The following is a 27,426-nucleotide window of genomic DNA, read 5'->3' as shown; positions in this document are numbered from 1 at the left end:
AGTAACCATCCTGCTGTAGATTCAACTGCTTTCCCATTCTTCACTGGAGCACTGCTCCCCGTACTGCCTCGGGCTTCTGCTGTTTGCACACTCGCTCGGGGAGATCCCCTGGGAGAAGCCTCTTTCTTCTATAGTAAAATATCTCACCTCACAACAGCATCCCACTATGGAATGACAATGGAATGACGGGACCCCAGCACATGTGTGTCATGCCCCACACATACTGGCATCCCATTAGTTCCACGGCACACTCTAGTGTCCAATACGTCCCGCCTCTGGCCTGTTTCTTTCTCCTGCCCAGGACTGCCAACTGCAGACAAGATCTGTAGCCCCCTCACCCCGTCCCACAGCTGATCCGCTGACCTGAGTGCCATGAGGGGCCGTATTTAAAGATGGCGGATTGTTGGTGAAGATCACTGAAGATCATGGATCACTACCCAGAAATAAGTCTTACTGGAAAACTGAACGACATCATTATGGTCTAATTAAATTTATTTTGATCCTCAAACCTTTAGGAAATGTAAAAAGAGTTGTGCAGCAATTAAACACAAATCATAACAATCGCAGAAATAACATTATGGGCCGTTGCCATGGTCTATGTTCAGCGTCCCTATGAGGAAGGCATTATTATCCTCGTTTTAGAGTTGTGGACACTGGGGCTCCAAGAGGTTAAATAATCTCCCACAATCACACAAAATGTAAGCAGCAGCATCCCATTTCTGTTCTGACTGCAAGCCTGAAGCTCAGAGCCATTCTTCCACGCCTTCTCTTTGAGTTCAAAAACTCGAGAGTTACAGATATTTTAAACCTTGTGACACTCATCAGGAACAGTTTTAAATATTCAGTTTCCCCCTCTTCATTCTGTGTCCAAAGAAAAATACACATCCTGTGAGCTGATACCATCCAAACATTAATTCCTCACTTTAAACAGCTACGCGATATTAACGACAGAGCACTTCTTGGGCGTTACCCATCAGACACTCCTGGCCAGCCAGCTCGCAGCTTCAGTTCTGACACCCAGTCAGGGCTGTCGTCGTCCTCCTCAAAATCCCTGTGAAGAAACAATTTGGATACTAAGCCTCCATATTAGGGGCACAGCAAGTATTTTTTTTGATGGCTCAAAACAGAACGCCACCATCACAATATTCACATTTTTGGAAAACGAGCTCCATGAGGCAACCGAACGGAGGGAAAACATTGTTATCCCTTCCACAGGATTGCTTCTTTCATGTTTCTACAACATTTGCAAATAAAATCCAACATATTAAAAAATAGTAAGTCCAAGCTAAACGATCATAAAATACGTCTCAGTCAGGAATTCTGTAATAATACTGTAAAACACATTACCCATCCCAGACAAAAGATCAAGATATAAATATTCATTTGTGATGTCAAGTAATATAACCAGTTCCTGCTAAACCTGAAATTAAGGTATAATTGACATCATGCGCACCAACTAACACCATCTAGGTATATCCCAACATACGTGTCCTCTGCATCCAATCTAGGCTCCAGTCTCTCTGGGTCCAAAGTGACAGAATCGTGGCCTCCATCCACACTGTCTGATGCTTCTGTTTCTTCAGAGAGGGGGCCCTTCAAGAACTCTTCTGAGCCTTCAAGAGGAATATTAACAGAAATTATGCCAATTTTAACAGCATTTACTTATTTAGTGAACATAGGACTAAAATCCTCCAGAAGACAGCTGGCTGAGGACAATGCCAGGCCCTATATTTCTTCGGTAGCGCCTCCCCACATTACACAGCATGATTTCTGGCATAAAACAGGCCCATGAAGCATCAGTATCGCTATTAAATTTACAAGCAGTACTTTCTTCAAAAGAAGAATGCAGAAAAGTACACTTAAAACCTCCAAATATAAGAACCTATATTAAAGTTACCTTTGGATGGTTGTATTACAGTTGTTTTTCCTTTAAGCTCCCCACCCCCAACTTTTTCCAGTGGTGGAGAAGAACATTAGGGAATGGCAACCACAAGCATCCCTTCAAGAAATTTTCCAGATGGCAGTCGCTTTATTTTTTGCTCACGCAACAATAACCTAACACAAAAATGTGGGCTAAATCTTTATAAAACCCTTCAAAACAGAGCTATGGCAGAGTTTCTGAACAGTGACTGTCCTGAAACGACAAAACCTTTATCATTGGACCAAAAACAAACTCCAGGACCTACAATCGCTAAAACAAAATTCACAACCGTTAACCTTCCTGAACACTCCGTCCCGTGTATCCACCTGCGCCCAGGGTTCCTGTGACACAGCGGGGCGGTTCTATCAGGACACATCTCCACAATTCACCTACACTCCTCTAAACCTCTGACGTGAGGGCCACGTTCCCCCCACACTCTTTCAGGGAAGGAACTGTGTTTTATTCTTTCTTCTTCTTTTTTTTTTAAATCTTAACCTAGCATAAGTTAGGCACTCAATAAACACTGACCAGATAAGCAAATACAACTAAATCTGTTACAGTAAACACAGTTGAGACTTGCCACAGCATTACATGCTTTACTTGGCATAATTTGTCTTAGACCTTAACCTAGCAAGGTGGTTTAATAATTGAATGATCAAACTTATACACACATGTACACACATGTAGACACCCTTAACGCACTGCTTCGGCCTGGATTCCTAAAGAGAGTATTACAAAAGGTGATTTCGTGCAGTTTTAGTGAAAGTGTCTGTAGAAACAACAAGAAAATCAAATCCTAATGATTTCTCTTTCTTGAGCTCTATTCAATACGGCAGAATTCAAGCACAGAGCAAAAGAAATCTTGAAGTTCCTCCAAGTTTACTACGATGGAGTCTGAACTAAAGTCAGTAAAGCAGTGGTGTATTCTGCATGGTAAAAACGGACTACCCTCCAAAGTAGTCCCACCCTTGTTAAAACCAACAAACAAGTAAATAAAAAGTAATGAAGGGGCGCCTAGGTGGCTTAGTCCAAGTTTAAGCGTCCGACTTCGGCTCAGATCATGATCTCATGGTTTGTGGGCTGGAGCCCTGCATCGGGCTCTGTGCTGTGTGAGGAGCTTGCTTCAGATTCTCTGCCCCCCTCTCTCTTTGCCCTTCCCCGCTATCACACTCTCTCTCTCTCTCAAAAACAAACATTTAAAAAATAAATAAAAAACAAATAAAAGTAATGAAGCTCCTCCATGGGAAATCTTAATTATAGCTCAAGACTTGCTAAAAAAAAAAACTCAAGAAAACCTAAAAAATACAATGTTCTGAATCATTTCATAACTTTAAAATCAGTTATAACTTCTGGGGCACCTGGGTGGCTGAGCCGATTAAGCGTCTGCCTTCGGCTCAGGTCACAAACTCCTGGTTCACAGGTTGGAGCCCCAAGTTGGGCTCTGTGCTGACAGCTCAGAGCCTGGAGCCTGCTTTGGATTCTGTGTCTCCCTCTCTCTCTGTTCCTCCCCCACTCACACTCTGTCTCTCTCTGCCTCTCTCTCTCTCTCTCTCTCAAAAATAAAGATTAAAAAAAATTTTTTTAATAAAATCATTTACAACTTTAGAATCAAAGTTTCTGGGAGGGGCAAATGGGGAATTATTTAATGGGTACGTAATTTCAGATTCGGAAGACGGGAAAAATTCTAGAGATGGATGGTGGTGATGGCTGCACAACATGTATGTATTTAATGCCCCTGAAATGCACACCTAAAAATGGCTTACATGGTAAATTTTAGTTTATGCATATTTTACCACACTTTAAAAAAAAAATCAAAGTGTTTCCACGGTTACGTAATAGACTTGAGTCACCTGGTCTATATATTGTGTATGTTTGAAACGCCAGGCTGAGATCAGCATTCTTGAGGATGTTCATCAAAGTTTCTGGAGTCTCTTTGAGCCACTGCTTACGGGTGCTATTTTCACTGTACTTTATTACAGAACCACCTAGTTGTGAAAAGGTAACTGTTAGTGCCACGTAAAAAAGATGTTCAGCATATATCTTCCAGACCATATTTTAAGCTAATTATATTTTACTCTCTACTAAAATCTATTTCACTTGTCTCCATGAGCACTGCTCTCATGCATGACACCTAAGATCTTTTACAGAGTGATAATAAAAACAACAAGAACGACGTCTAGCCCATTAAACAACCATTAGAAAATGTTCTCTAATAACACTGTTCGATCGGACTACTGACCTCTATCTTCCCCGGCCCCTAAACTGGAGGCGAGGATGCCTGCATTTTCCAAAGCCATGAGAGCTGTGTTGGGTACATTTTTCTCCCACTGTCGCCTGAGAGGACTTGGTGAGCTGGCTTTCTTCAGATGGACTGATTTATCTGATTTCAAAATGTTAAAAAGGACTGCTAAGCATATTGTTTATTCATCTATATGTACACATATACTTGAACAACTATACGGAAGTCTTTCTTTTCTCTTTAAACTCACCTCCACTCACAACAATGTTCTTCTAAGTAGTAAAGGGAATGGAAAGAAAAAAAAAACTCCAAATGAAAAAGTAAAGCTAATCATTAAAGTGAATTTTTAAAAATATTTATATATTATACAATGTACAAAGAATGAAGCCCTGAGAGGTTGTATATTTCTGGACATGGTTTCTATGGTAGATAGTGCAACAAATACTGTTTTTTCTAAAGGCTCTTACTGATCAACACTATTCTCTTTTTTTTGTGAGTAATAAAATATTCCTGTACCATGAAATAAATCACTAGATAAGCAAACAAAAATCTGCCAGCCCACTTGCTCACGATACCTACAACCAAGGAAAGTGAAAGTTAGTATTCCTTCCATATTCCCCAGTTCCTCACTTACACAGTGACTCAAATTTGAATAACTTACCTTTCTCTTCATTTACTCTCCTCAGTGCACTTTTGGTTGAATTTTTATGAATGCTTTCTAAATCAGTGTCGCTGTACTTTCTACCTTGTTCTTCCCCTTGCTTGAAAAGAGATTAAAAATAAGGATGAAGCAATGCTTGAATTGCTATAAACAAGGTAAAGTGTGCAAAGTCAGCTACCTAAATTTTAAATAAAGATTAATGAATTAAAAAAACATTAATAACTATAGAACCCCATATATAACTGCATGTAGAAGCCATATACATCATACATATGTAAGTTAAAAAACATATACATACCTATTTGTGTATATTAAAGTCATACACATTACTAATCATTAATATTGATCGTTGCAACTATGAAGAGGATACATAAAATGACAGACGTCTTTGAGAAGCCTTCACAGAAGCAATGAGGAATGAAAATTTTCAATACGGTTTGCTGTATTGGGCTTTTCATGCTGTAATATCAAAGTGAGATCTTTTATAAAGTTGCTGTATATAGTCAAAATGTTCCCACTTTTCGGGGTGCCTGGGTGGCTCAGTCGGTTAAGCAGCCGACTTTGGCTCAGGTCATGATTTCGCGGTCCGTGAGCTTGAGCCCCGCGTCGGGCTCTGTGCTGACAGCTCAGAGCCTGGAGCCTGTTTCAGATTCTGTGTCTTCCTCTCTCTGACCCTCCCCCATTCATGCTCTGTCTCTCTCTGTCTCAAAAATAAATAAACGTTAAAAAAAAAATTTAAAACAATGTTCCCACTTTTCAGTATTTTTCCAAATCATCTAAGCTTCTGATTTCATGAAGTATAGCAACACACTGTCTAGATGCCACTAAATCTGCATATATTTGAGAAGGAATACATATCCTGTGCCTCGACAGTTTCCAGCGTATAGGTTCTCAATGATTTGTTGAATAAATAAACAGTAGGCTGTAGCTGGCACACTGTGCCTTATTTTTATACAGTGGTTCTCAAACTTCTCTCCCCATATGGCGAAGGACCCCCAATAGACAAAAAAGTCAGAATCTCGGCTGGGTAGTGGTGATGAGCAGTTTTAAAAGCCTTGAGAGGGGGACGCCTGGGTGGCTCAGTCAATTAAGCATGGGACTCTTGGTTTTGGCTCAGGTGGTTTACTGAGTTCGAGCCCCACATTGGGCTCTGTGCTGCCAGCGTGGAGCCTGCTTGAGATTCTCTCTCTACCTCACTCTGCCCCTCCCCCCCTCAATAAATAAATAAACTTAATAAAATATTTAAAAACAAAGCCTTGAGGGGATTCCAATGTTCCATTCCCATTAACAGTCACTGCTCCACAGACAGCAGCCTCCAACACCATTCGTGGCTCCACACCACTCAGCTCTGCCCTCCTGCCGTCATATCTTGCCGGCTTACTTTCTGGCTCTTTCTTCAATCTGCGTACATTTTGCCCCCTTTTCATCTTGCGAGAACACATGGATATGTCCACTATAGGTAGGTATTAACATGACAGTGGTGGGGGTGCCTTGGTGACTCAGTTAAGCGTCTGACTTTGGCTCAGGTCATGATTTCACAGTTTGTGGGTTCGAGCCCCGCATTGGGCTCCACACCAATGTTTGGGACTCTCTCTCTCCCTCTCTCTCTCTGCCCCTCCCCAACTTGTGCGTGCGCTCTCTCTCTCTCTCTCTCTCAAAATAAATAAACTCAAAAAAAAAAAAATGAAACAAAACAAAAGAAAATAAAACAAAAAACAAAACAAAATAAAATAAAACAGACAGTGGTGGTCACCTACAAGAGGAGTCAGGATTGTCTGCAAGGGGCCCAGAGGAAACTTTTTAGGGGGCTGGGATGTCTAGATCTTGATTGTGGTGGTGGTTATAGGACTGTATAAAATTTCCAAATTCATCAAACTCTATACTAATGGGTAAATTTTATTGTCTATAAATCATGCCTCAATAAAGCTGGGGAAAAAAAATAGATATGCCCACACAAATTAAAAAACAAAGTACAGGGGCAGGATCTATTCCATTTGGCCACATAATGGTGGGATGCTGTTATTTATTTACAGCCAAATCTCCATTCCAAAAATTCCCAAGTTTAATTAGTAGTACATTCCATAAATAGAAAATTTTGCTGTTAGCGCAAATTTTTTTTCTTTTTGGAATTAAAAGGCTGATTAAAATGTTGAAGAAAGAAAAAAAATCATCAGTGTGACACAAGTTACTGAGTTGGGCATGGTAACACTAGGAAGCGGACCCACTGTTCCTATTCAGGACTTGACTGCAGTTTTAGTATCAAAGAGCTCCCAGCCACCCAGGGCAAAACAAGACAAACAGAACCCTGAATGTCAGGCTGAAAAGTGTCAGCTTGCTTTCTCAGATAATGGGGAGGCACTAAAAGTTCCTGAACAGAAAAATGTCAAGATCAAAACAGAGATGTAAGTATTATTTAGCCATAAAAAGGAGAATATTCTGATACAGGCTATAACATGGATGAACTTTAAAAACACTATGCTAAGCAAAAGAAGCCAGACACAAAGGACAAATATTGTATGATTCCGCTCCTAGGAAGTATCTAGACCAGCCACATTTATAGAGACAGAAAGTAGAATGGAGGTCACTAGGAGCTGGGGTGGCTGTGCAGGGCGGGGAGGAATGGGGAGTTATTGTACAGTGGGCAGAGTTTCTGTAATGGGTGATGAAAAGGTCCTGGAAACAGAGTGTGCTGCTGGTTGTACAACATTGTGACTGTAATTGATGCTGCTGAATCGTATGCTTAAAAATGGCTAGAATGGTAAAATCCTATGTCATACATGTTTTGCCACAATGAAAAACAAACCACAGCCAGACTAAAACAAAATTTTCTTGACGGAAAGCAGAACAAAGTTCTCTCACATCTATATTGAAACCACTTGTCATCAAGAATACAAATGAAAAAAATGGGTTTGGGGCAGAAAAAGGAGAAAGATAAAAAGAAAGAAAGAAAGAAAAGAAAGGAAGGAAGGAAGGAAGGAAGGAAGGAAGGAAGGAAGGAAGGAATAAAGGGAAGAAGTCCCGAAGTAATTCAAAACCAGAAATCAGACAGACCTAGAAACAGACGCACGCACTCAAGACCTATACACGACCGCACTAAACCCAAATCCCCCAACTCAATAAGACCCTCCACTCCCTCCCTCCCTCCTTCCTCTTCCTTCCGCTTCAGTGAAGATGTAATTCTTCAGTCAAGAAGAAACAAAAGAGAAAGAGAAAACGAGAAAAAGCAAAGTAAATGAACCAGTGATTGATGTCCTAAGGTGGCTAGCTGGCAGTGCAGGACAACAGCCACCAATTACTTCACGTGCCAAAGAATGAAAAACTACCGGCCAGGACGGACCAGGTCCCAGTCTTATAAACATCTCATGGCACTGGATGGTACCCAGTAGACAGGTGTTTCACAAACGTAATTTTAAAGCACTTACCATTGTGGTTGCCTCATTTTCCAAAGCTATCCTGATTCTGCTGGAGTCTGCTAAAAAAAGAAAAGAGAAGGTAGGAAGAGAAAGCATGTACAGGCTCACATTCTTAAGTTCCTAATGTGATTTGCACAAAGCTTGAAAGACAAGTGAAGATAAATGAAGTTTTTCAAGTCAAAGGGCCAAAGCATTAGCCTGAATAGGGATATCAAGATTTAGTCACCTAGTAATTAGAAAAGAGGCTATTTCTGCTGTTTTACTCCTAATGTTAACATCTTAAAGGTAAGGCATCAGTACACACTTATGCCAGCCCATATAGGCATTAGGAGGTTAAGACACTCTGCATACCTGGAAGGTCATTATTATCTTCAGCTCAGGCTAGCTATGCAGTCTGTGCTCTCCCTGCTATTATAGCAGCTGGAATAGGTATCCCTCGTAAGAAATGAGCTGCTTCCTTACCTACAATAGCCAAACTATGTAAAGAGCCCACAAGTGTCCATCAATTGATGAATGGATAAAGAAGATTTGGCATACATATACAATGGAATATTACTCAGCCATCAAAAAGAATGGCACGGATGGAGCTAGAGAGTATTATGCTCAGCTAAATAAGTCAGTCAGACAGAGACAAATACCATATGATTACATTCATAGGTAGAATTTAGGAAACAAAACAGATGAACATATGGGAAGGGAAAAGAAAAAGAGAGAGAGGCAAACCATAAGAGACTCTTAACTGGAACACTTTGGTGGCTCAGTGGGTTAAGCATCTGACTGTTGATTTCGGCTCAGCTCATGATCTCGCAGTTAGTGAGTACAAGCCCCACATCGGGCTCTGTGCTGACAGTGAGGAGCATCTGACTTCAGCTCAGGTCATGATCTGTGGTTCGTGGGTTCGAGCCCCGCTCAGTCTCTGTGCTGACAGCTCAGAGCCTGGAGCTGGCTTCAGATTCTGTGTCTCCCTCTCTCTCTGCCCCTCCCCTGCTCATGCTCGCTCTCTCTCTCTCAAAAATAAACATTAAAAAATTTTTTAACAAAAAAAAATCTTTTTAAAAAGAGAGAGACTCTTAACTATAGAGAACAGAGGATTGATGGAGGGAGGTGGGTGGGGGATGGGCAAAATAGGTGATGGGTATTAAGGCAGGCACTTGTTGTGATGAGACCTGGGTGTGTATGTAAGCGATGAATCACTAAATTCTACTCCTGAAACAAATATTACACTGTATGTTAACTAACTAGAATTTAAATTAAAATTTGGAGAAAAATAAATTGAGCTGCTTATTCCGTCACAAGGCACTAGCAGCCATCAGGGAGAACTCTGGCACCAGGTCCCTTCGGTAAGAGTGGCTGATTTTCCCTGGCAGAGCCCTGCCATCCATGTTCCTCATGCATTCAACATTTTAAAAAATTGCTATTGAGCATCTGTGATGACAGGTGCCGAGGATACGACAGTGAGTAAATCAGACCCAGTCCCCACCCTCACATAGCGTTCACTGTTCTGGTGCCACTGACCCTTGATCGGGTGGAGATGCCACCAGACACACGGTCTGACATGGTAGCACTTCTCCACTGCTTTATTCCTCTTTTTAGAAATTGTAAAACTAGGGGCGCTTGGGTGGCTCAGTCGGTTGAGCGTCCAGCTCTTGATTTTGGCTCAGGTCGTGATCTCAAGGTTCATGAGTACGAGCCCACGTCAGCCTCCCTGATGGCAGTGCAGAGCCTGCTTGGGATTCTCTGTCTCCCTGTCTCTCTGCCCCTCCCCTGCTCACTCTCTCTCTCAAGGTAAGTAAACTGAAAGAAAGAAAGAAAGAAAGAAAGAAAGAAAGAAAGAAAGAAAGAAAGAAAGTTGTAAAACTACACTTAGCCAAACTATCTTGAAACTTATCTTAAGACTGTTTTTTATTGTTGTTGCTCAGCATTTTAAAACTATTTGCCACTCCCCTGGGATGCAGACAAAAGCCACAAAATAGTATGTAAAGTAAAATTAACACTAAAGCAAACTGCTGAAACAAAGGGAACTGGCCACCCCTGAAGGAATGGAGAAAAGGCTGAATTACAAGACCAAAGGGCTCACATTACATTCTTACAAAAATAACATTTAAAATTTAACTTTCAGAAAGCAGTACAGTTTTTGAGTGTTTCTTTTGGAGTATCCAACGCGAAGACAGTGAGAACCAAACAATGGAGGTTTTACAACATGTCCCTACAGTGACTGGATGATGTATTTCTATTTCTCTCCTCTCTTATTCCGGTCATAGCTACCATCCGTTGGATCTCATCAGATGGAAGGTCTGAGTCACTGATGATAAATAAAAAGGAACAAAAACAGGGGCACCTGACTGGCTTAGTGGGCATAGCATACAACAAGTCTTGATCTCAGAGTCATAAGTTTGAGCCTCACATTGAGCATGCAGTTTACTCAAAAAAAAATTTTTTTTTAAATAAAAGGGACAATAATAGCTTTGCAAAAATTAAGAGATGACAATTTCCAAGGAGACAGTAAATTACATTTGAGATTTGTTCAGGATTGACTAAACATGTATGGAAATTCTGTGCAGCCATTATGTGGACAGTTCCAACTTCCGAAAAGGCTGTTTTTAAAATTTTGGTTACCAGATGATTCTTTGGAAACTTGGGGATAATTTCCTAGAAGATTAACATTGTATTTTCATGGTTGTATTCCTAGGCTAGCCCACAGAAGCCTTCTACCTGACCAAAGTAAACTTGGTAGTAATAATGAAACAGAGAACAATCTTCACATCCCTAAAATCTCCAAACTAGGCTTTTTGATTCCTAGCAAACTAAATATACAAGAGTCAGTACAGAATTACATCAGAAATAGCAATAAGAAAAATTTGACTTTTAGGAGTATCTCTGAAATTGTCTCCAGTAACTTGAAAATCATATTTTTACTTTTCGTTACACTACATTTTAAAAGAACACCGAGCAAAAAATAAGCTGTCCAAAATTCTTACTTTTTTTTCTTGGTGTACTATGCTTGGAATTTTTGGTTTCTTCTAATACCTGCTCACCATATTCTGTGATGATCTGAAAATTTAAAGCAGAGAATTTAAAGATGTGGAATATGCTTTTCTATAGACATTGCCATAATGTCATTTAATTATCAACATTCTTCCCCACAATCATATTTACAGTTGAAAAGTAAAAATACTGGGGTGCCTGGGTGGCTCAGTCATTTTGAGCATCTGACTTTGGCTGAGGTCATGATCTCACAGTTTGTGAGTTTGAGCCCCGCGTCAGGCTCTGCTGACAGCTCAGAGCCTGGAGCCTGCTTCAGATTCTGTGTCTCTCTCTGCCCTCCCCCACTCACTCTGTCTCTCTTTCTCTATGTCAAAAATAAGTAAACATTAAAAAAACTTTTCTAATTAAAAAAAGGGAAGGAAAATGTCATTTAGAAAATACATATCATTTAGGCACACAAGTAGATGTTTCTATAGGTCTAGAAAAATATCTGAAAGCTTACACAGATTCTCCCTGTGATTATTCTCAGAGAACAGCATTGCGGAAGGGAGAGAAGAAAGGAAAGGAAGTGTGTATTTTTTTAATACAGTTCTGCATTATTTGCATCTTTATAAGCATGTACAACATGTCAGTGTTTAAAAGATAACGAATCATTTTACCACACTCAAAAACTGCTCACAGCAGATCCAACACGTATCATACCTCTGGGGGTAAGCACTGGCGGACAAGTCGAGCCAAGGAACTTCTAGAGAGAAGTGTTGTAGCAGAAGGGCGATGTGAGGGGTTCCTCTTAAACATCTGCTTGATCAGATGCTGCAGCTCACAGGAGTACTGAGATGGCAGTGGCCTCAGGGACCCCTGACATATTTTGAGAATAAGACTTTTCCAGCTATTTGCCTGAAACTAAAAGGTAAAACCGAACTATAAGAGCAGATATGAGGGAAGAGGAGAAGTAAGAAATTACCAGCTCAACTGAATTCTCATGAATCATTTTAATTTTATAAATGTATCTGCTGCCTGGTCATTTTTCTTCCTGGGGGAGGGGGTTCCTTAAGGTACTATTTGAAATCTTACATTGGGTTCAGAAGAAAGGTAAGCATAAATAGTGCAAAACTTCCCCACCTAGAGAAAGTCTTAGCATCAGTGCCAGCTTTGGGTACGCTCTCACTCATAATCAATGTGTTTGCAGATACACATTTTTAACATATTTTAAAAATCAAAGTGACACATACATGTAGCTTTTTAAGAACTCAACAGTACTCACAGCCTTATTATAAGTGTAACATCCCTTTGAACCTCAAAATCTCCCAGGCCTGCCCCCCTGTGATGCATACTCCAGACTTTTCCAGCTTTAGACCTCTACTGCCAAATCTCTTTTACCTTTCATGTCATCAAAGTAGCTATTAAAATTTGATAAGCAATAGAATGGGATACAAAATGACATGCCAGAATAACATTAAAAAAATCTCTACTGCATAATAGACACTGGAATGAAGATTAGATGTTGGTTAGCCCCGGTAATACTCAAGTAAGAACATGTTGGCATTCTGCCTTGGAAGGGCGCTACCCTATGGATGAAATATACAGGTGAAGATATGAAAAAGGAAAAAAATCAACATATTACAAGAGAAAAATTCAGGTAGTGAAACATAAGCGTGAATCTGCTTTGGAACCATTACGCCAGGTTTCTGCACTTCCTAAAGGTTGGAGAACTACTTTTGCCTCAAAGCAGATGAGAGAACAGACGGTGTGCCGAACATCGAGGCCCTACACTCCTGAATTCTTATTCTTGCTAGAAAAAAATACGAACAGGTATATGAAAGTTTCCAAAAAAAAAAAAAAAAAAAAAAGACAAAATCAGGGGAATAAAGAATATAATCCTAAATAAGATACTGGAATTTTAAAAATTATTTGTATACAACAGTGGTTTTCCACTTGAGCTACACATTAGAATTATCTGTTTTAGAACCACTACCATCCAAGACACAATCAGGGATTTTAATTCGATTAGTCTGGCATAGGCCCAGACATCACCATTTTTTAAGGTTTCCCAAATGTTCTAATCATGCAGCTGGCGTTATAAACCACACATATTCAAGGAAGACAGCCTCTTAACCTCATGTGCCTTCACTGTGAGTTCCTTTCACCTAATGGTGGTGAAGGCTTTTTCTCCTTCATTCACTCTCATATGTTCTCAAGCACGTCTGTAAAGATGCTTGGTAGAGGGGGATGGGGATGGGTGAAATAGGTGAAGGGGATTAAGAGGCACAGACTTCCAAGTATGAAATAAATAAGTCACAGGGATGAAGAGTACAGCATGGGGCATATAGTCGATAATACTGTAATACCTTTGTGTGATGACAGAGGGTAACTACACTTACGGTGAGCATTTTCCATTGTATAGAACAGTTGAATCACTATGTTGTACACTTGAAACTACTATAAGACTCTATGTCAACCATATTTCAATTACAATTTTAAAAATTAAAAATTAAAAAAAATGCTTGGTTAGAGCCAAGTTTCAATCTGTGCCCAAAGAACAGAATTTATTACTACGCAAGGCTAAGACCTAACAGGGACTGGTATTGTTAGTTCTGTGTTAATAAACAAGTGCTCAATAAGCAGGGCAAGTCATTTAACCTCTTCTTTGCTACATTATTTCTTAAAATATCTTGAAAAAATAAATATAAAAATAATTTTTTCCACAATAGCCAAAAGGTGAAAATAACCCAAATGTCCAACAACAGATAAATGGATAAACAAAACGTGGTATAAACACACAATGGAATATTCAGTCACAGAAAGGTATGAAATTCTGACCCCAAAGGAAAAGTACTGTGTAATACCACTTACATGAAATATCTGGAATATGCAAATTCACAGAGACAAAAAGTGGATTAAAGGTCACCAGGGACTGGCGGGGAGGGACAGGGATGAGAAGTTATCATTTAATGGGTACGGAGTTTCCTGTTTGGAGCCATGGAAAAGTTCTGCAGATAGGTAGTAGTAATGACTGCACAATATTGTGAAGTAATCAGTGCCACTTAAAATGGTTAACATGGTAAATTTTATGTTATATATATTTTACCAACATAAAAAAAATTGAGAATAGCGGAAAAAGGGAAGAAGAGAAGGAGGGAAGGAAGGAAAGAAGGCAGTCAAGCAGGCAAGCCAAATATACAACTACAAAAACTAAATCTTGGAAATTTCCTGTTAGTATATGCTACAAAAGGGGCTCAAGGCAAAGGTGATACCAATGGAATGAAAACTTGTGTATGAATTCATCCGCTAGAAGCTGGAGGAGGGTCAGTAATGTATCCTCCAGACTGACAAGGTACTTTAGTACTGAAAAATGAAGCAAGTCACTCGGTACCATTTACACCAAGTTTTATGCAGGTTAACTTACAGACGGGCGCGATGGGCGAGCGGGTGAGGCAGGAGGCAGATCCAGGCACTATACAACTATTCTCTGTCCCCATTCTTCACCCCTTCTCCCCAGCTATGCTGACCTTAAACCCCAGCTTTTATGGAGTGAGGGGCATGGTGGTGAGGCCACAAGGCAGTTATCTAAAGTGGTGCCAGCTGTGAGCCAGAGGGAAGAACAAGACGGAAGGCCAAAGATGGAGTCTATGCGGTCAGCACTCAGTTACATTAACCCAGGAAAGCCAACTGCCAAGTGGAATCTGGTACATTCCTGAGGACATAGCCAGACATGACAAGAGGCTGCCTTTTCCATTTTGCACACCATACTTACTGGATGCTTAAGGGTACAGAGTTCATACAGAATGCATCCCAAGGACCAGATGTCACTGGAAGCATAAAGAAGCAACGTAATGACAAATGGGTTATAAGTGAATATGTGGAATATAAAAAAAAAAAGAAAAATGAAATATTACCTTTAATAAGAATAGGTGTCATAAGTAATTCCTAGCTATTAAAATAAAACATATGATAAAATAATAAAAAAATAAAATAAACTATATGGTAAGTTTGGTCTCACACTTAGATATTTACTAACAGGAATGTTCACAATACAACTCTCTGTTCCCCAGCCCCTACCCTCCCAAATCAGGGTGGTTCCGGTATGATTTCAGCAGCATGTGGTACAAGAGAGTGTATCTGTGGACTCAGACTAGCATAGTTGGGAGGACTTTAGAAGTCATGCAGTGCAGCTCCCACTCAGACCTGTGTACAGCCCCAGGCCCTGATGAACAGTGCTCAACCTCGGGTGGGGCCCACGCCCCTGCTGGCTGGCTCTGTGGGCTGGCCGTCTTCCTTTTCAGAAGCTAAAATGTGTCTCTTGGGAACCCTCACCACCCCGTGTTAGCTCCACATACCTAAACAAAGAGAATAAGCCTACTCATCCCTCCACAAAACAGTTCTTCAAAAATCAGAAAACTGACTTCTCTAGTTTGTTCCACACGCCCACCCTTCTGCATACGAAGCATCCCCTTTTCCTCCATCGCTCTCACCGCCTGGTTGCCATGCCCCAGACTTTTTCTATGTGATGTTCTTTGCATTTTAACTAATGGCTTTAAGCAACCGTTTCCCCCAACTTTTTATTTTTTTTTAATTTCAAACCTACAGAAAAGTAAATGCCCGCATGCTCTTTCTTAGACTCCCCAATGTTAACATTTGCCATATTTAAAGGCTATTACCCTCTTCCATATAAATCTGAACCTCTTAAAAAAAAGACTGCAGACAGCAAAGCCTTTACCCCTAAACGTGTCGGCATGTATCTCCTAAGAACAAGGAACACTCTCCCTCATAAACATAAAACCATGATCACATCCAAGAAATGTAACCTTAATTCAGTAATATTATTGAATATTTGTCCAAACTCAAATTTCCCCAATTGTGCCCATAAGTTCCTGGACAGCTGTTCTATTCCCAATTCACTCAATTTTACTCTTAAAGGAACCTATTCAGTATGGATTATCATGCCTTTCCAGAAATCAACTCGACAAAAGGTAACAAGAGCCTTGAGGTGCTTCTACTTCTAGAAATTCATGCCAGGAATGTGTAGAAAATAATGACCTATACTTAGGCACAACAGGTATATTAATTACAATACTGTTTGTGATGCTGAAAATTGGAAATATATCATTAGATCAACAACACTGTTTATGAAGAGTTTAAATGCATGGTGAAATGAATATGATATAATGCAAAGTAAAAAAAAAGCAGGAAGCCAAGTTGCATATAGAGTACATAAACTAGGTTTAGTGGGGGGAAAGTGAATGGATGGAAAAAACACCAAAATGTTATTAACAGCAGGGGAAAAGTGACAGTCACATCCTTTGTTATATATCTATTTCCAAAATTCTCCCTGCTCATCCACTCCATCAATGGGCACGTTTTACTTGTATTCAGAAAAATATTATTTTTTAAACCATAAGGTCTTAATATTCTCTCCTTATATTTAATTAACCTATCGGTTAAGTGCTCATTATCCAGTCCTGTAATGTTAACTCATTGACATACCCAGTGGTCCCCGAATTCTGCTGCACATTGGAATCATTTGGGGATCCTGGAAATTACCGATGCCTGCTTCCCACCCCCAGACAGTCTGATGTAAAGGGCAGAGCTGTAACCTATGCCTTGGGATTTTCAAAAGTGGGAGCGGCAGAGTGTGAGAAGCAGTGTTATCATTCACACTGTCCCTAGACATGACTAGCCTTTCCTTCAGCATTTACCTTTGGCTCCTTTCAGCTCTGATTAAAACAGTTGGGAAACTGTGACTTTCATTTAGAAGCCTGGGCATTCTACATTGCTTTCAAATATGTAATTTTAAAGATCAAACTTCACTTGAAGGCTGCAGTGCCTGTCGCCAAGCGGTCATGCTTGCATCGAATTAAATACATTACTTACCTTTTATTGTTATAAGGCATGTTTTCCCAAATTTCTGGGGGCACATAATAAGGTGTTCCCACATATGTACAAGCAAACGCCATAGGACTGAAACCATAAAAAGGCAAAGAATGATTATAGAGCATTCCTGAAGAATGGAGGTTTTGATTGCTACAGAACAGAAGTACATACCTGGAGAGAAGACGGGCAGATCCAAAATCTCCCAGTTTTACTCTTCCATTTTGGGTGAGGAAGATATTCTGCGTTAAAAAAGAAGACCTCAGATTATGTCTTCCATCATTCACACATAAGGCAGAGATTTCCGGAGAAGCTGTCTTTCAAAGCCCACTGATGACAGAGATTAAGGGGAGAGATGCTGACAGCTGAGTCCCTGAGTGGAACACAAAAGGACAAGATACCCTCTTGACAGCTACATAGTCCCCTGCTTGGAAATTCAGGATCCCTGCTTAGAAATCAAACAAGTGAGCTTAAGATTGTATCAGCAGAGCCTGATGGACCGCTTGGGAGCCTGTGTCAGCATGATGCCTCCATGTGGCTGGTCTAGGTCTTGACCATTTTCCATCAGAGATCATATGATCACAGTAAGCAGTCGCAAAGAGAGTGTGGATCATATTAACATATACTACTAAAGAGATTTAATGATCTTTTTCAGGTAGTACCTTATCTGGCTTGTATAAATATTAGGATGACAAATATTTCTAAGCTAAATAATAATGTCCCAGAAGGAAACAGAAAAAAGACTGAGTGGAACAGTTTTTGTTTCTGTTTTTGCTTTTAGGACCCACAAGGTATTCCACTTACCTTGGACTTGATATCTCTGTGTAACACGCGTTTCTTGTGAATGTGATTTACTCCAAGGCACATTTGTGTAAACCAATTAAGTATCTGGAAGGAAAAAGGAGGCAATAATTGCAGGAATGCAATAACTGGTTCATGTTAACCCCAAATCCCAAAGAATCGTCTCTAGGCCTGAGTTCACCTGGGTTTTCCATAATGTAAATACAGAACTCCTAAAAATTACATAGTTCAACTAAGATTCAATGTTGCCTGGAGAAATTCAGAAAAACCGTGAAGCCCATGTTTCATCATCTTATGTATGATCTAAATAACAACTTAGTTCAATAAAACTCTCGCTATGGTTTTCTTGAATTCAACCAAATAAAAGTATTTCTTAAATATGTATATAAAAATAGTTCATCACTAAGGAATAAATACACTACTCCTTTTTGTAATCATTATGTCAGATTTTCATTTACTTTGTCAGAATGTTCATATGTTAACATTAAAGGATTTCATTCTATTGTCAACAATCCTGTGAGGTCAGCATTTTCTGCTCATAAATCCCTAGTCAATAGTACTCAGAATCTCCGGGTGCCTAGGAAGCCTATGTTTAAATGTCAAACTGATTTCTTTTTTTTTCTTTTTTTAATTTTTAAAAAATAAAATGTTTTGTTTTGTTTTGTTTTGTTTTGTTTTAAATTTTTTTTTTCAACGTTTATTTATTTTTGGGACAGAGAGAGACAGAGCATGAACAGGGGAGGGGCAGAGAGAGAGGGAGACACAGAATCGGAAACAGGCTCCAGGCTCTGAGCCATCAGCCCAGAGCCCGACGCGGGGCTCGAACTCACGGACCGTGAGATCGTGACCTGGCTGAAGTCGGACGCTTAACCGACTGCGCCACCCAGACGCCCCGAAAAAATAAAATGTTTTTTAAATGTTTATTTTTGAGAGAGAGAGAGTGAGACTGGGGGGGAAGGGCAGAGAGACAGAAGGAGACACAGAATCCAAAGTAGGCTCCAGGCTCTGAGCTGTCAGCACAGAGCCTGACATGGGGCTCAAACTCACCAGCCATGAGATCATGACCTGAGCGGAAGTCAGATGCTTAACCGACTGAGCCACCAAGGCGCCCCGATTTTTTTTCTTTTTTTGCTATGGAGATTCATTCCTCTGAAGTCAAGGCTGACTTTCTTCTCTGGAACCCATATTTTTAATACCACAACTTCTAAATGAAAAATATTTATACCAATATACTTTCATAACATGCATTATTCCCTAAATCAAACTAAATCTCATTAAGGTTGTTTATTTAAATATTTTCCTTCGTCAATTCATTTCAATAGTATTTAGTACACAAGTTTTCATTAAAAAGGCAGGAAGTACTAGACTTAAGGGAATGTGCTAATCTGTAAAAGGAAAAAGAGTGAGAATACATACTCTCAAGAAAAAGGAATTTACGCTTCATTCTTTGGATGATCCTGTAATGCAAAATAAATCCATCCACCTTTGAAATTTCAATATAACACAATTGTGAATTTTAAATATATAGGGCAATATATGAATCAGACAATTTTGAAATTCTTCTGAACAGATAAGTTTTATTCCTTGATATTTTATAAACAAGGGTGCCTGGGGAGCTCAGTCTGTTGAGCATCCAACTCTTGATTTCAGCTCAGGTCTTGATTTCGGTTGTGGCTTCAAGCCCTGTGTTGGCCTCTGCGATGAGTGTGGAGCCTGCCAAAGATTCTCTCTCTCTTTCTCTGCCCCTCCCTTGCTTGCACTCTCCCTCTTTAAAATTAAAAAAAAAAAAAAAATTTAATGTTCATATTTTATCAACATATCTATTTAACTTCCTAAAGATATCTCAGGCAGCCAGATCTTGAACACAAAGCTGTAGCACTGATAATGGAAATGAGTTGTTTCTAACAAGTGTGAATCTAACAAGTGTATCAGGTAATCACAGGTACAATGCCTTTATTTGAACTTCTACAAATTTTACAAGGAAAGTTTGCTTCCAAACCTTGAGAGAAACTATATAAGTCAGTCTCTTACCATATCTTCAGGAAACAACTTTCCTTTCTGATGCTTAATCTTTTGCATGAGGTCCCCTCCGTCACAATACTCCATCACAATATACAGGTGTCCCTCAGCTAAAACAAAAAGAAGACTCTTTAGGAAAGCCTGGTGGCCACAAATCAAATTCTACATTGCATGTATTTGGGGGAATTCATATTTACCTTCAAATGATTCTTTAAAGGCAACAATATTGGGGTGTTTCATTTTGGCTAACAGAACAGCCTCCTTCCTAGAATTCCGTGTACCAGAGAAAGACTAGAAAAAGATTTTAAACAGCATAAATGTAATACTTCATTTTAAAATAGATAGCTTTACAACAATACAGTATACAGTTAACCTCTGAACCACACGGGGGTCAGGGGCAATGGCCCCCATGCAATTGAAAATCCACATGTGATATGTGACTCCCCAAAAATGTAGCTACTAATAGCCTTGCCAATAACATGCACAGTCAGTTATCACACATGTTGTATGTTTTATGTATTATATACTGTATTCTTACAATAAAGTAAGCTAAAGAAAAGAAAATGTTATTAAGCAAATCACAAGGGAGAAAAAATACATTTATACTACTATACTGCGTTTATCAAAAAAATACTCATATAAGTGGACCCATGCAGTTCAAACCTGTGTTGTTCAAGGGTCAGGTGTGCTTTGTATACTTCAATGCTAGATGCAGTTTTAAAGCACTGCACTTTGACCCAACTTATGTTTATCAAACTCTTAAGAGAAAATGTGGTGATTTTTTTTAATTATGGCTGTATTATGCTTAAGCTGACCCCTTATATCCTTACAAGCATAGAATATAAACCAGTTTTAACACAGTCTAAGAGGGGTGCTTGGGTGGCTCCGTCAGTTAAGGGTCTGACTTCTGCTCAAGTCATGACCTCACAGTTGATGGGTTCAAGTCCTCCTAGGGCTCTATGCTGACGGCACAGAGCCTGGGGCCTGCTTCGGATTCTGTGTCTCCCTCTCTCTCTGCCCCTCCCCCACTTGCCCTTGCTCTGTCTCTCTCTCTCTGTCAAAAATAAATAAAAACATGAGAGACATGTGGGGGAGGGGCAGAGAGAGAGAGGGAGACACAGAATCGGAAGCAGGCTCCAGGCTCTAAGCTGGCAGCACAGAGCCCAACATGGGGCTCGAACCCACAAACTGTGAGATCATGACCTGAGCCAAAGTCGGACGCTCAACTGACTGAACCACCCAGGTGCCCCTAAAACATTTTTTTTAACATGAGCCTGAGCATAAATTTTTGGGGGAGCCAAGATGCCATTAACAATAGTTATCCTTAAAGAAAATCTGAGGCTGTCGTGTTTTACTGTCTGCATTACGTTTCCAGACCACTGGCCCAGATGAAAAAGGAGACTGATGCGTTACTGTGGTAAGGATGGAAGGAGATGATTTACAAAAGAAGCTTCCAAAGCTGTTTGTCCCCTCACTTATTCTCCGAGGACGAAATCCTGAATGACTCATCTTTCAATTAAGAAACTGCCATTGACTACATACTAGCATAAGGGTTCTCAGAGCAGCACCGCCACCATCTGGGAACTCCTTAAAAATGCAAATTCACAGGCCCACCTGGACCTACTCAACCAGAAGGGGGGGCAGCCATCTGTGTTTTCACCTCCAGATGACTCTCAAGCCCACCTGAGAATCACTAAACGAGGTCAAGAATGCAGTGGGGAAATACAATTCTGAGAATTTTATTAAAATGTATTTTTAAAAACTTGATCAAGACATTATCAAGCTGCCTCCATGGCACATTCTTTTCTATGACACATTGTTTCTCTGACAACTATGATAAACACTGATAAGTCAGCACCTTCCTCATCTTACAAGGAAATAAAACCCAAAACTGAGCCCCAGAATATGTTCCCTGAGACCAAAGGTTGGCACTTTAGGTTTTTGCTCTTCATGGCATTTTTATGCTCCATTTTCATTAATATGACACCTGAGCTGCTGTTGGCAAAGATTCTTACCCTCTTAGGTACGCAAAATTGGAAATTATTACAAATTATTCCTTGAGATAAAAGCAACAGCAATCGCCTCCTGGACTATTTTTCTCCCTTATTGTTAATTACAATATCCAAAAATTCATATAAAATATATCAAGACATGCTGGTTCAGTCAAAAGAGCATCTGACACTTGATCTTGGGGTCATGAGTTTGAGCCCTGCATTGGGTGTAGACATTTAATAAGTTGTATTAAGTAAATGCAACTTAAAAATATATATATATGTACATATATATGTATATATATGTATATATCATATATCTATATGATATATAGATATATCAAGACCTTGTAAAGCTAATGAATAAACTCATTACATCTTTTGCTCACAAAAGCAATTCCATGTTAAATCTCAAGAACTTATTTCCCTGGCCAAATTGCATGTATACTTTCGACATGAGCTAATTGCTTCAGGAGGTACCTTGGGAAGCCTTATTTCCTTCATGGCAAACGTCTGATTACTGTTCTCTTGCTGAACCAAAAGGGCTCTGCCGAAGGAGCCCTCTCCAATTACTCTTAGGACCAAGTAGCCATCCATGCTGGGGCACCCCACAGCCCTCCTCCACTCACACAGTCACCACAGCCTCTCCCAACCTGTATTCAAAAACAGAAATTTTGACAATTAAATGTATTTTCAAAAGGCAGAATCAATTCAAAGTAGCTCTAATCACCCTAATAGGACGACAGCAATTTATTCCTTGTCTACCGTTGAACAGGTAGACACTGAACACTCACGCCAGCTTTTATAATCCCAAATAAAAACCCCATTTACAGGGGCACCTGGGTGGCTCAGGCAGCTAAGCAAGTTGATTTCGGTTCCAGTCATGATCTCACAGTTCCTGAGTTCGAGCCCTGCATGGAGCCCCACACTGGGCTCCACACCGACAGCATGCTTGGGATTCTCTCTCTCCCTCTCTCTGTTCCTCCTTCAATCATGCTTGCTCTCTCTAAATAAATAAATAAATAAACTTTAAAGATACATTTACAGAACTGTACTGCATTTATCAAAACATCCATACATAAGTGAACTTGAGCAGTCCAAACTCGTGTTGTTCAAGGGTCAAGTGTGGTTTGTATACTTCCGTGCTAGATGCAGTTTTACAGCACTGCACTTTGGTCTCTCATGGTCCCTGCCATCGCACGTGCCCCAAAGCAGAGACCTCCGACCTCAACAAATGCAGGGTGGTGAGTCTCACAGAGTTACGCTGGCACACGGCAGAAATATCCAGAGGAGTTAGGAAAATGGTATTTAACTGAAGTCTGAAGGATGAATGGAAGTTGGCCAGGAAAAGAGAGAAGAGTGATGTAGGCAGAGGGGCTGGCATATGTTAAGAGCAAAAGAGACTCTGCTCAGTTCAAGGAAGTGAAAGAACTGTAACAGGCTGGTGAGGCAGACAGGGCCTTGTATGAAAGCTACTGTACGTCAAGCTCAGGTGGCTGGATTTTCTCTTTGGGGTAATGAATGTGCTGTCTCTGGAGGATTTTAATCAAGAGAGCATATTAGAAAACTCACTCACTCTGGCTGCAGAGCGAATGGATCGCAGAGGGGAGGGGGCCTGAGGGCTGGAGTGGGACTCCAACAATAAAAAAGGCAAAAAAATGATGATGGAGTAGAAGAGGGTGGTGGCAATGGCGATGAAGAAACAAAAAGGAAATATGTAGAAAGAATTGGCAAGGGTTTTAGCAATACATTTATGGGGAACAAGCTGGGAGAAGGGGACAAGGTAGACTCCCAGGTTTCTGGTATAAACTGGGTGAATGACATCATTCCTTGAAAGAAAGGAAAACCACAATGGTGGTGGTGGTGGTGGTGGTGGTGGTGGTGGTGTGTGTGTGTGTGTGTGTGTGTGTGTGTGTTTCTGGCAGTGAGAGTGTGGCAGGGGCGGGGAAAGGCATGGTGAAGGGAGACATGTTCATTTTAGGACATGTTGAGTTGGAGATGCCTGGGATTAAGAAAGATAAGTAGTGGGGCAGCTGGGTGGCTCAGTCAGTTAAGCCTCTGATTTAGGTCATGATCTCTCGGCTGGTGAGTTTGAGCCCAGAGTAGGGCTCTGTGTTGAGCTGTCAGCCTGTTTCGGATTCTGTGTCTCCCTCCAGCTATGCCCCTCCCTCTCTCTCTGCCCCTCCCTCGCTCGCTCCGTGTCTCTCTCTCTCTCTCTCTCTCTCTCAAAATTAAAGAAACATTAAAAAAAGAAGAAGAAGAAGAAGAGATACGCAGAGACTTTGAACTTCAGTGTCCCTTTCTGTTATTTCTAGGATGAAGCAGCTAGCTGGATGGATCACAGGTAAAGGAGAAAGAATACAAAGTTCCTAACACTCTGCCTGGTACAGAAGAGACCCTGGATAAATGGCAGTTATTATTATTATTATTATTATTACAATTTTAGAAAGATGATGCAATTTTTTTCACTGTAGGAAAAAAAACTCACTAGAATGAATTACCTTAGCTTTTAGAAAGCTTACTTGTAGTTTTTTGTTTTAAAATCACACCACAAAGAATTATGAGGCACGGAGAGCACCGTAGGTAAAGCAAAACTCACAAACCAAAACCTACATAGTACAGGGACCTGTAAAATGCCATTTGTATTCATGCGTGTCATAGAAGGGCCAGGAAACTCTAGAAATTTCTGCATATTGACTAACTTAGATGCATTGTGTTCAAAACCAATTCTTTTCAGGAACAGTCAGGTTTTCAGTATATTCAGGGATCTGAAAGAAAAGAAGTTCTTTGCCATACTCTAATTGACTCTTGGTACTACCCGATTTAACAAGGAGGCCAAGTTTTCCTAGAATGTTCCTATTCTTTTATTCTTCAGGGTCTTTATTTTATGAGGAAGGGCAACCACTGATTTTTCTTAACTGAAAACCAGCATTTATTTGGTCCTTTCTGCCCATATTTGCCCATTACTCAATATTAACACCCATATTTCGGTAAAAGACCTGTGTATACTCTGAGCGTCACAAAGCCCCTTTGCATGCCTCTCCCAATCAAAAACTAGTAAAAGTGATTTGCAAATGGCCAGAAATGGGAGCACGGGTGCAAAACCTTGGCGTTCAAGTTTAGAAGGGGTCGCGTGCGGTGACCGCACCATGCGGGAGGCCAGCCGCGCCCAAATCCTTCCTCCGGGAGAATCCGCGCCACCTCGCAGTCCTCCACCTGCACCTGCGGTGCACCTGCGCGGCGCAGGGCGCCCAAAGGACCAGAGGCTGCGAGGGAGAGGGGGGAGGGGACCTGCGGGCGAGCGGCCCAGGCCCGGGGCGGAGCTGGGGTGTGGATCCTCGAGCGCCGAGAGCCGGTCTCCCGCTCGCCCCCGCCGCGCGAGGGCATCGCCCGCTCCAGGGGCCCCAGGCCGCCACTGCGGTCGCGCTCATTCTTCCAGAGTCTCCGTGCCTGGCGGCGGCACCGCTTACCAGCTTCCCCCGCGACCCGAGCCGGCTTCTGCGTCCGCGCGTTTCCGCTGGGCGGGCCCAGCAGGTCGTCTCTCGGGTTGCCGGTGAAGGAAGGTCCCCGGGTTGGGCGGGAGGCGCTGTTATCGGAGTAGCCGGGCCTACTAAGGGCGCGTTTTAAAAATTGTTGATCCACGTTGCTCTAGAACAATGCCCGTAACATTGAGGGAAAAGAATCCTCCAGCAACGTGAGGTTTGCCTCCAATTTAAGCGAACAGCTCATGTAGACCAGTTTCTTGGGCCCAGCATTCCCCTTACTAGCTGAGTGACATTGGGCAAGTGTGGAGAGGGAAACAGTCCCCCCACCCCCCATGCCCATATCCTTCTCCATGGAAGTTGTGGATGTTAGGTTCCATGGTAAAGGCAGTTAAGATTGCAGGTAGAATTAAGGTTGCTAACCAACTAACTCTAAAATACGGAGATGACTGGATTCTCCAGGCAGGCCCAGTGTGATCACAAGGGCCCCGGAAAGTGGAAGACGGGCAGAGTAGTGGTCAGAGAGATCTGAAGATGGAGGTCGGGGCCATCAGCCAAGGGATGCAGGAGGACTCAAGAAGCTGGAAAAGGCCAGGAAACAAACTGCCCCCTTGAACTTCCAGAAGAAACACAATCCTGTCTATACTTTGTTTTTAGTGCAGTGAGATCTAATCCAGACTTCTGACTTGGAGAAGAGAATGCATTTGTGTCGTTTTAAGCCACTGTGTGGTGATTTGTTATAAGGGCAAGTCTAGAAAACTCATACAGCAAGTCATTAAACCTCTCTGTGTATGAGTATAGGACCTGCCTCATAGGAGTAGTGTGAAAATCAAAATGGGTATACGGTGAAACCTTGGATTGCGAGTAACTTGTTCTGTGAGTGTTCTGCAAGACGAGCAAACATTTCTAATAAATTTTAACTTGATAAAGGAGCTAAGTCTTGTAATAGGAGTAGTACATGATGCTGAAAGTCACATGATCACAACTGAGCCAAAGATTCTTCCTTCTCTCTCTCTCTCTCTCTCTCTCTCTCTCTCTCTCTCTCTCTGGGATTGTGGGTGATGTCTCCCATGCTCTGATGCTGGGTCTCAGGCCATTGTGTTTGGCAGAAATCAGTGATTTTTCAGAATGTTGGAAGGTGCCCACAACTGGCACTGGTGTATTTTTTGTCACTTCAAAGCACCAATGGACAGTCCTTTGTTTTTCCATACAAGAGTAAGCTTAGGAACACTTTGCTTCATTCTAGGTCATTGGATAGGTTTTTTGTTAAAGCTGCACAAAAAGAAAAAGATTCCATTGAGCCAAGAGACAGCCGTGATTCTGTTAGTGATATTGAAAATTGTCCTACACAATAACCCTCCTCTCTTGTTGTCTCCCCACATCAGCCATGAAAGTTTTCAAAGGTAGGTGCAGTTAATTTTTCTTTATATTTTCTTTATTATTTTGTATTATATTACAATCTTGTTATCATTAAAAATTTTTTTAATTTTTTTATTTTTTTGAGAGAGAAACAGAGCATGAGCGGGGGAGGAGCAGAGAGAGAGAGGAAGACACAGACTCCGAATTAGGCTCCAGGCTCTGAGCTGTCAGCACAGAGCCCAAAGCGGGGCTTGAACTCATGAACGCTGAGATCATGACCTGAGCCAAAGTCAGATGGTTAACCAACTGAGCCACACAGGTCCCCCAGTATTGTTATCATTTTTACATGAATATTTTTGGGTTGTGGAACGAACCATCTGAGTTTCCATGATTTCTTATGGGAAATTCGTTTTGATATACAAGTGATATACATGTTTCTGGAACAAATTATGCTTGCAAACAAAGGTTTCACTGTATTAGAATATATACATATTAGAACAACTTCTGTCTGTACTTGTCTGTGCTGAACGTGTCCACCATAATATGGCAGCGTTAATATGCTATCATTCTATAACGTAGAGATAAGAGCAGGGTCTCTGGAGTATAATGTTCTTTCTGAATGGTCAACATTTGCAACATCTGCATTGGTTGGTTTCAATTAAAGAAACAAAAACAAAACTACTATAC

The 27,426-nt window shown here is 41.0% G+C and overlaps 1 protein-coding gene across 3 annotated transcripts; it reads right to left on the bottom strand.

Annotated features, from left to right (window-relative positions):
- Nucleotides 1-450: 450 nt before the first annotated feature.
- NEK3 (NIMA related kinase 3) lies at nucleotides 451-25,404 on the bottom strand. 3 transcript variants are annotated; one of them, XM_030309742.2, is made up of 17 exons: nucleotides 25,369-25,404; nucleotides 22,379-22,551; nucleotides 20,105-20,198; nucleotides 19,920-20,017; nucleotides 17,892-17,975; nucleotides 17,262-17,329; nucleotides 17,091-17,177; nucleotides 14,974-15,028; nucleotides 11,922-12,122; nucleotides 11,213-11,285; nucleotides 8,244-8,290; nucleotides 4,822-4,921; nucleotides 4,161-4,301; nucleotides 3,772-3,906; nucleotides 1,487-1,613; nucleotides 971-1,051; nucleotides 451-861 (listed from the first exon to the last, which is right to left on the bottom strand). In XM_030309742.2, the coding sequence occupies exons 2-17, from the start codon at nucleotides 22,493-22,495 to the stop codon at nucleotides 834-836; spliced, it is 1,536 nt and encodes a 511-aa protein (XP_030165602.1). In that variant the 5' UTR covers nucleotides 22,496-22,551; nucleotides 25,369-25,404; the 3' UTR covers nucleotides 451-833. The 3 variants fall into 3 exon arrangements, with proteins under 3 accessions (XP_030165602.1, XP_030165576.1, XP_030165585.1); XM_030309716.2 differs by having other exon boundaries at nucleotides 452-861; nucleotides 8,244-8,293; XM_030309725.1 differs by lacking the exon at nucleotides 25,369-25,404 and having other exon boundaries at nucleotides 452-861; nucleotides 8,244-8,293; nucleotides 22,379-22,729.
- Nucleotides 25,405-27,426: the final 2,022 nt, after the last annotated feature.

This window comes from Lynx canadensis, chromosome A1 (assembly GCF_007474595.2).
Source record: "Lynx canadensis isolate LIC74 chromosome A1, mLynCan4.pri.v2, whole genome shotgun sequence".
Classification (NCBI taxonomy): domain Eukaryota; kingdom Metazoa; phylum Chordata; class Mammalia; order Carnivora; family Felidae; genus Lynx; species Lynx canadensis.
Note: the sequence above shows the minus strand (reverse complement) of the source record. Positions and strands in the feature narration are given on the sequence as shown.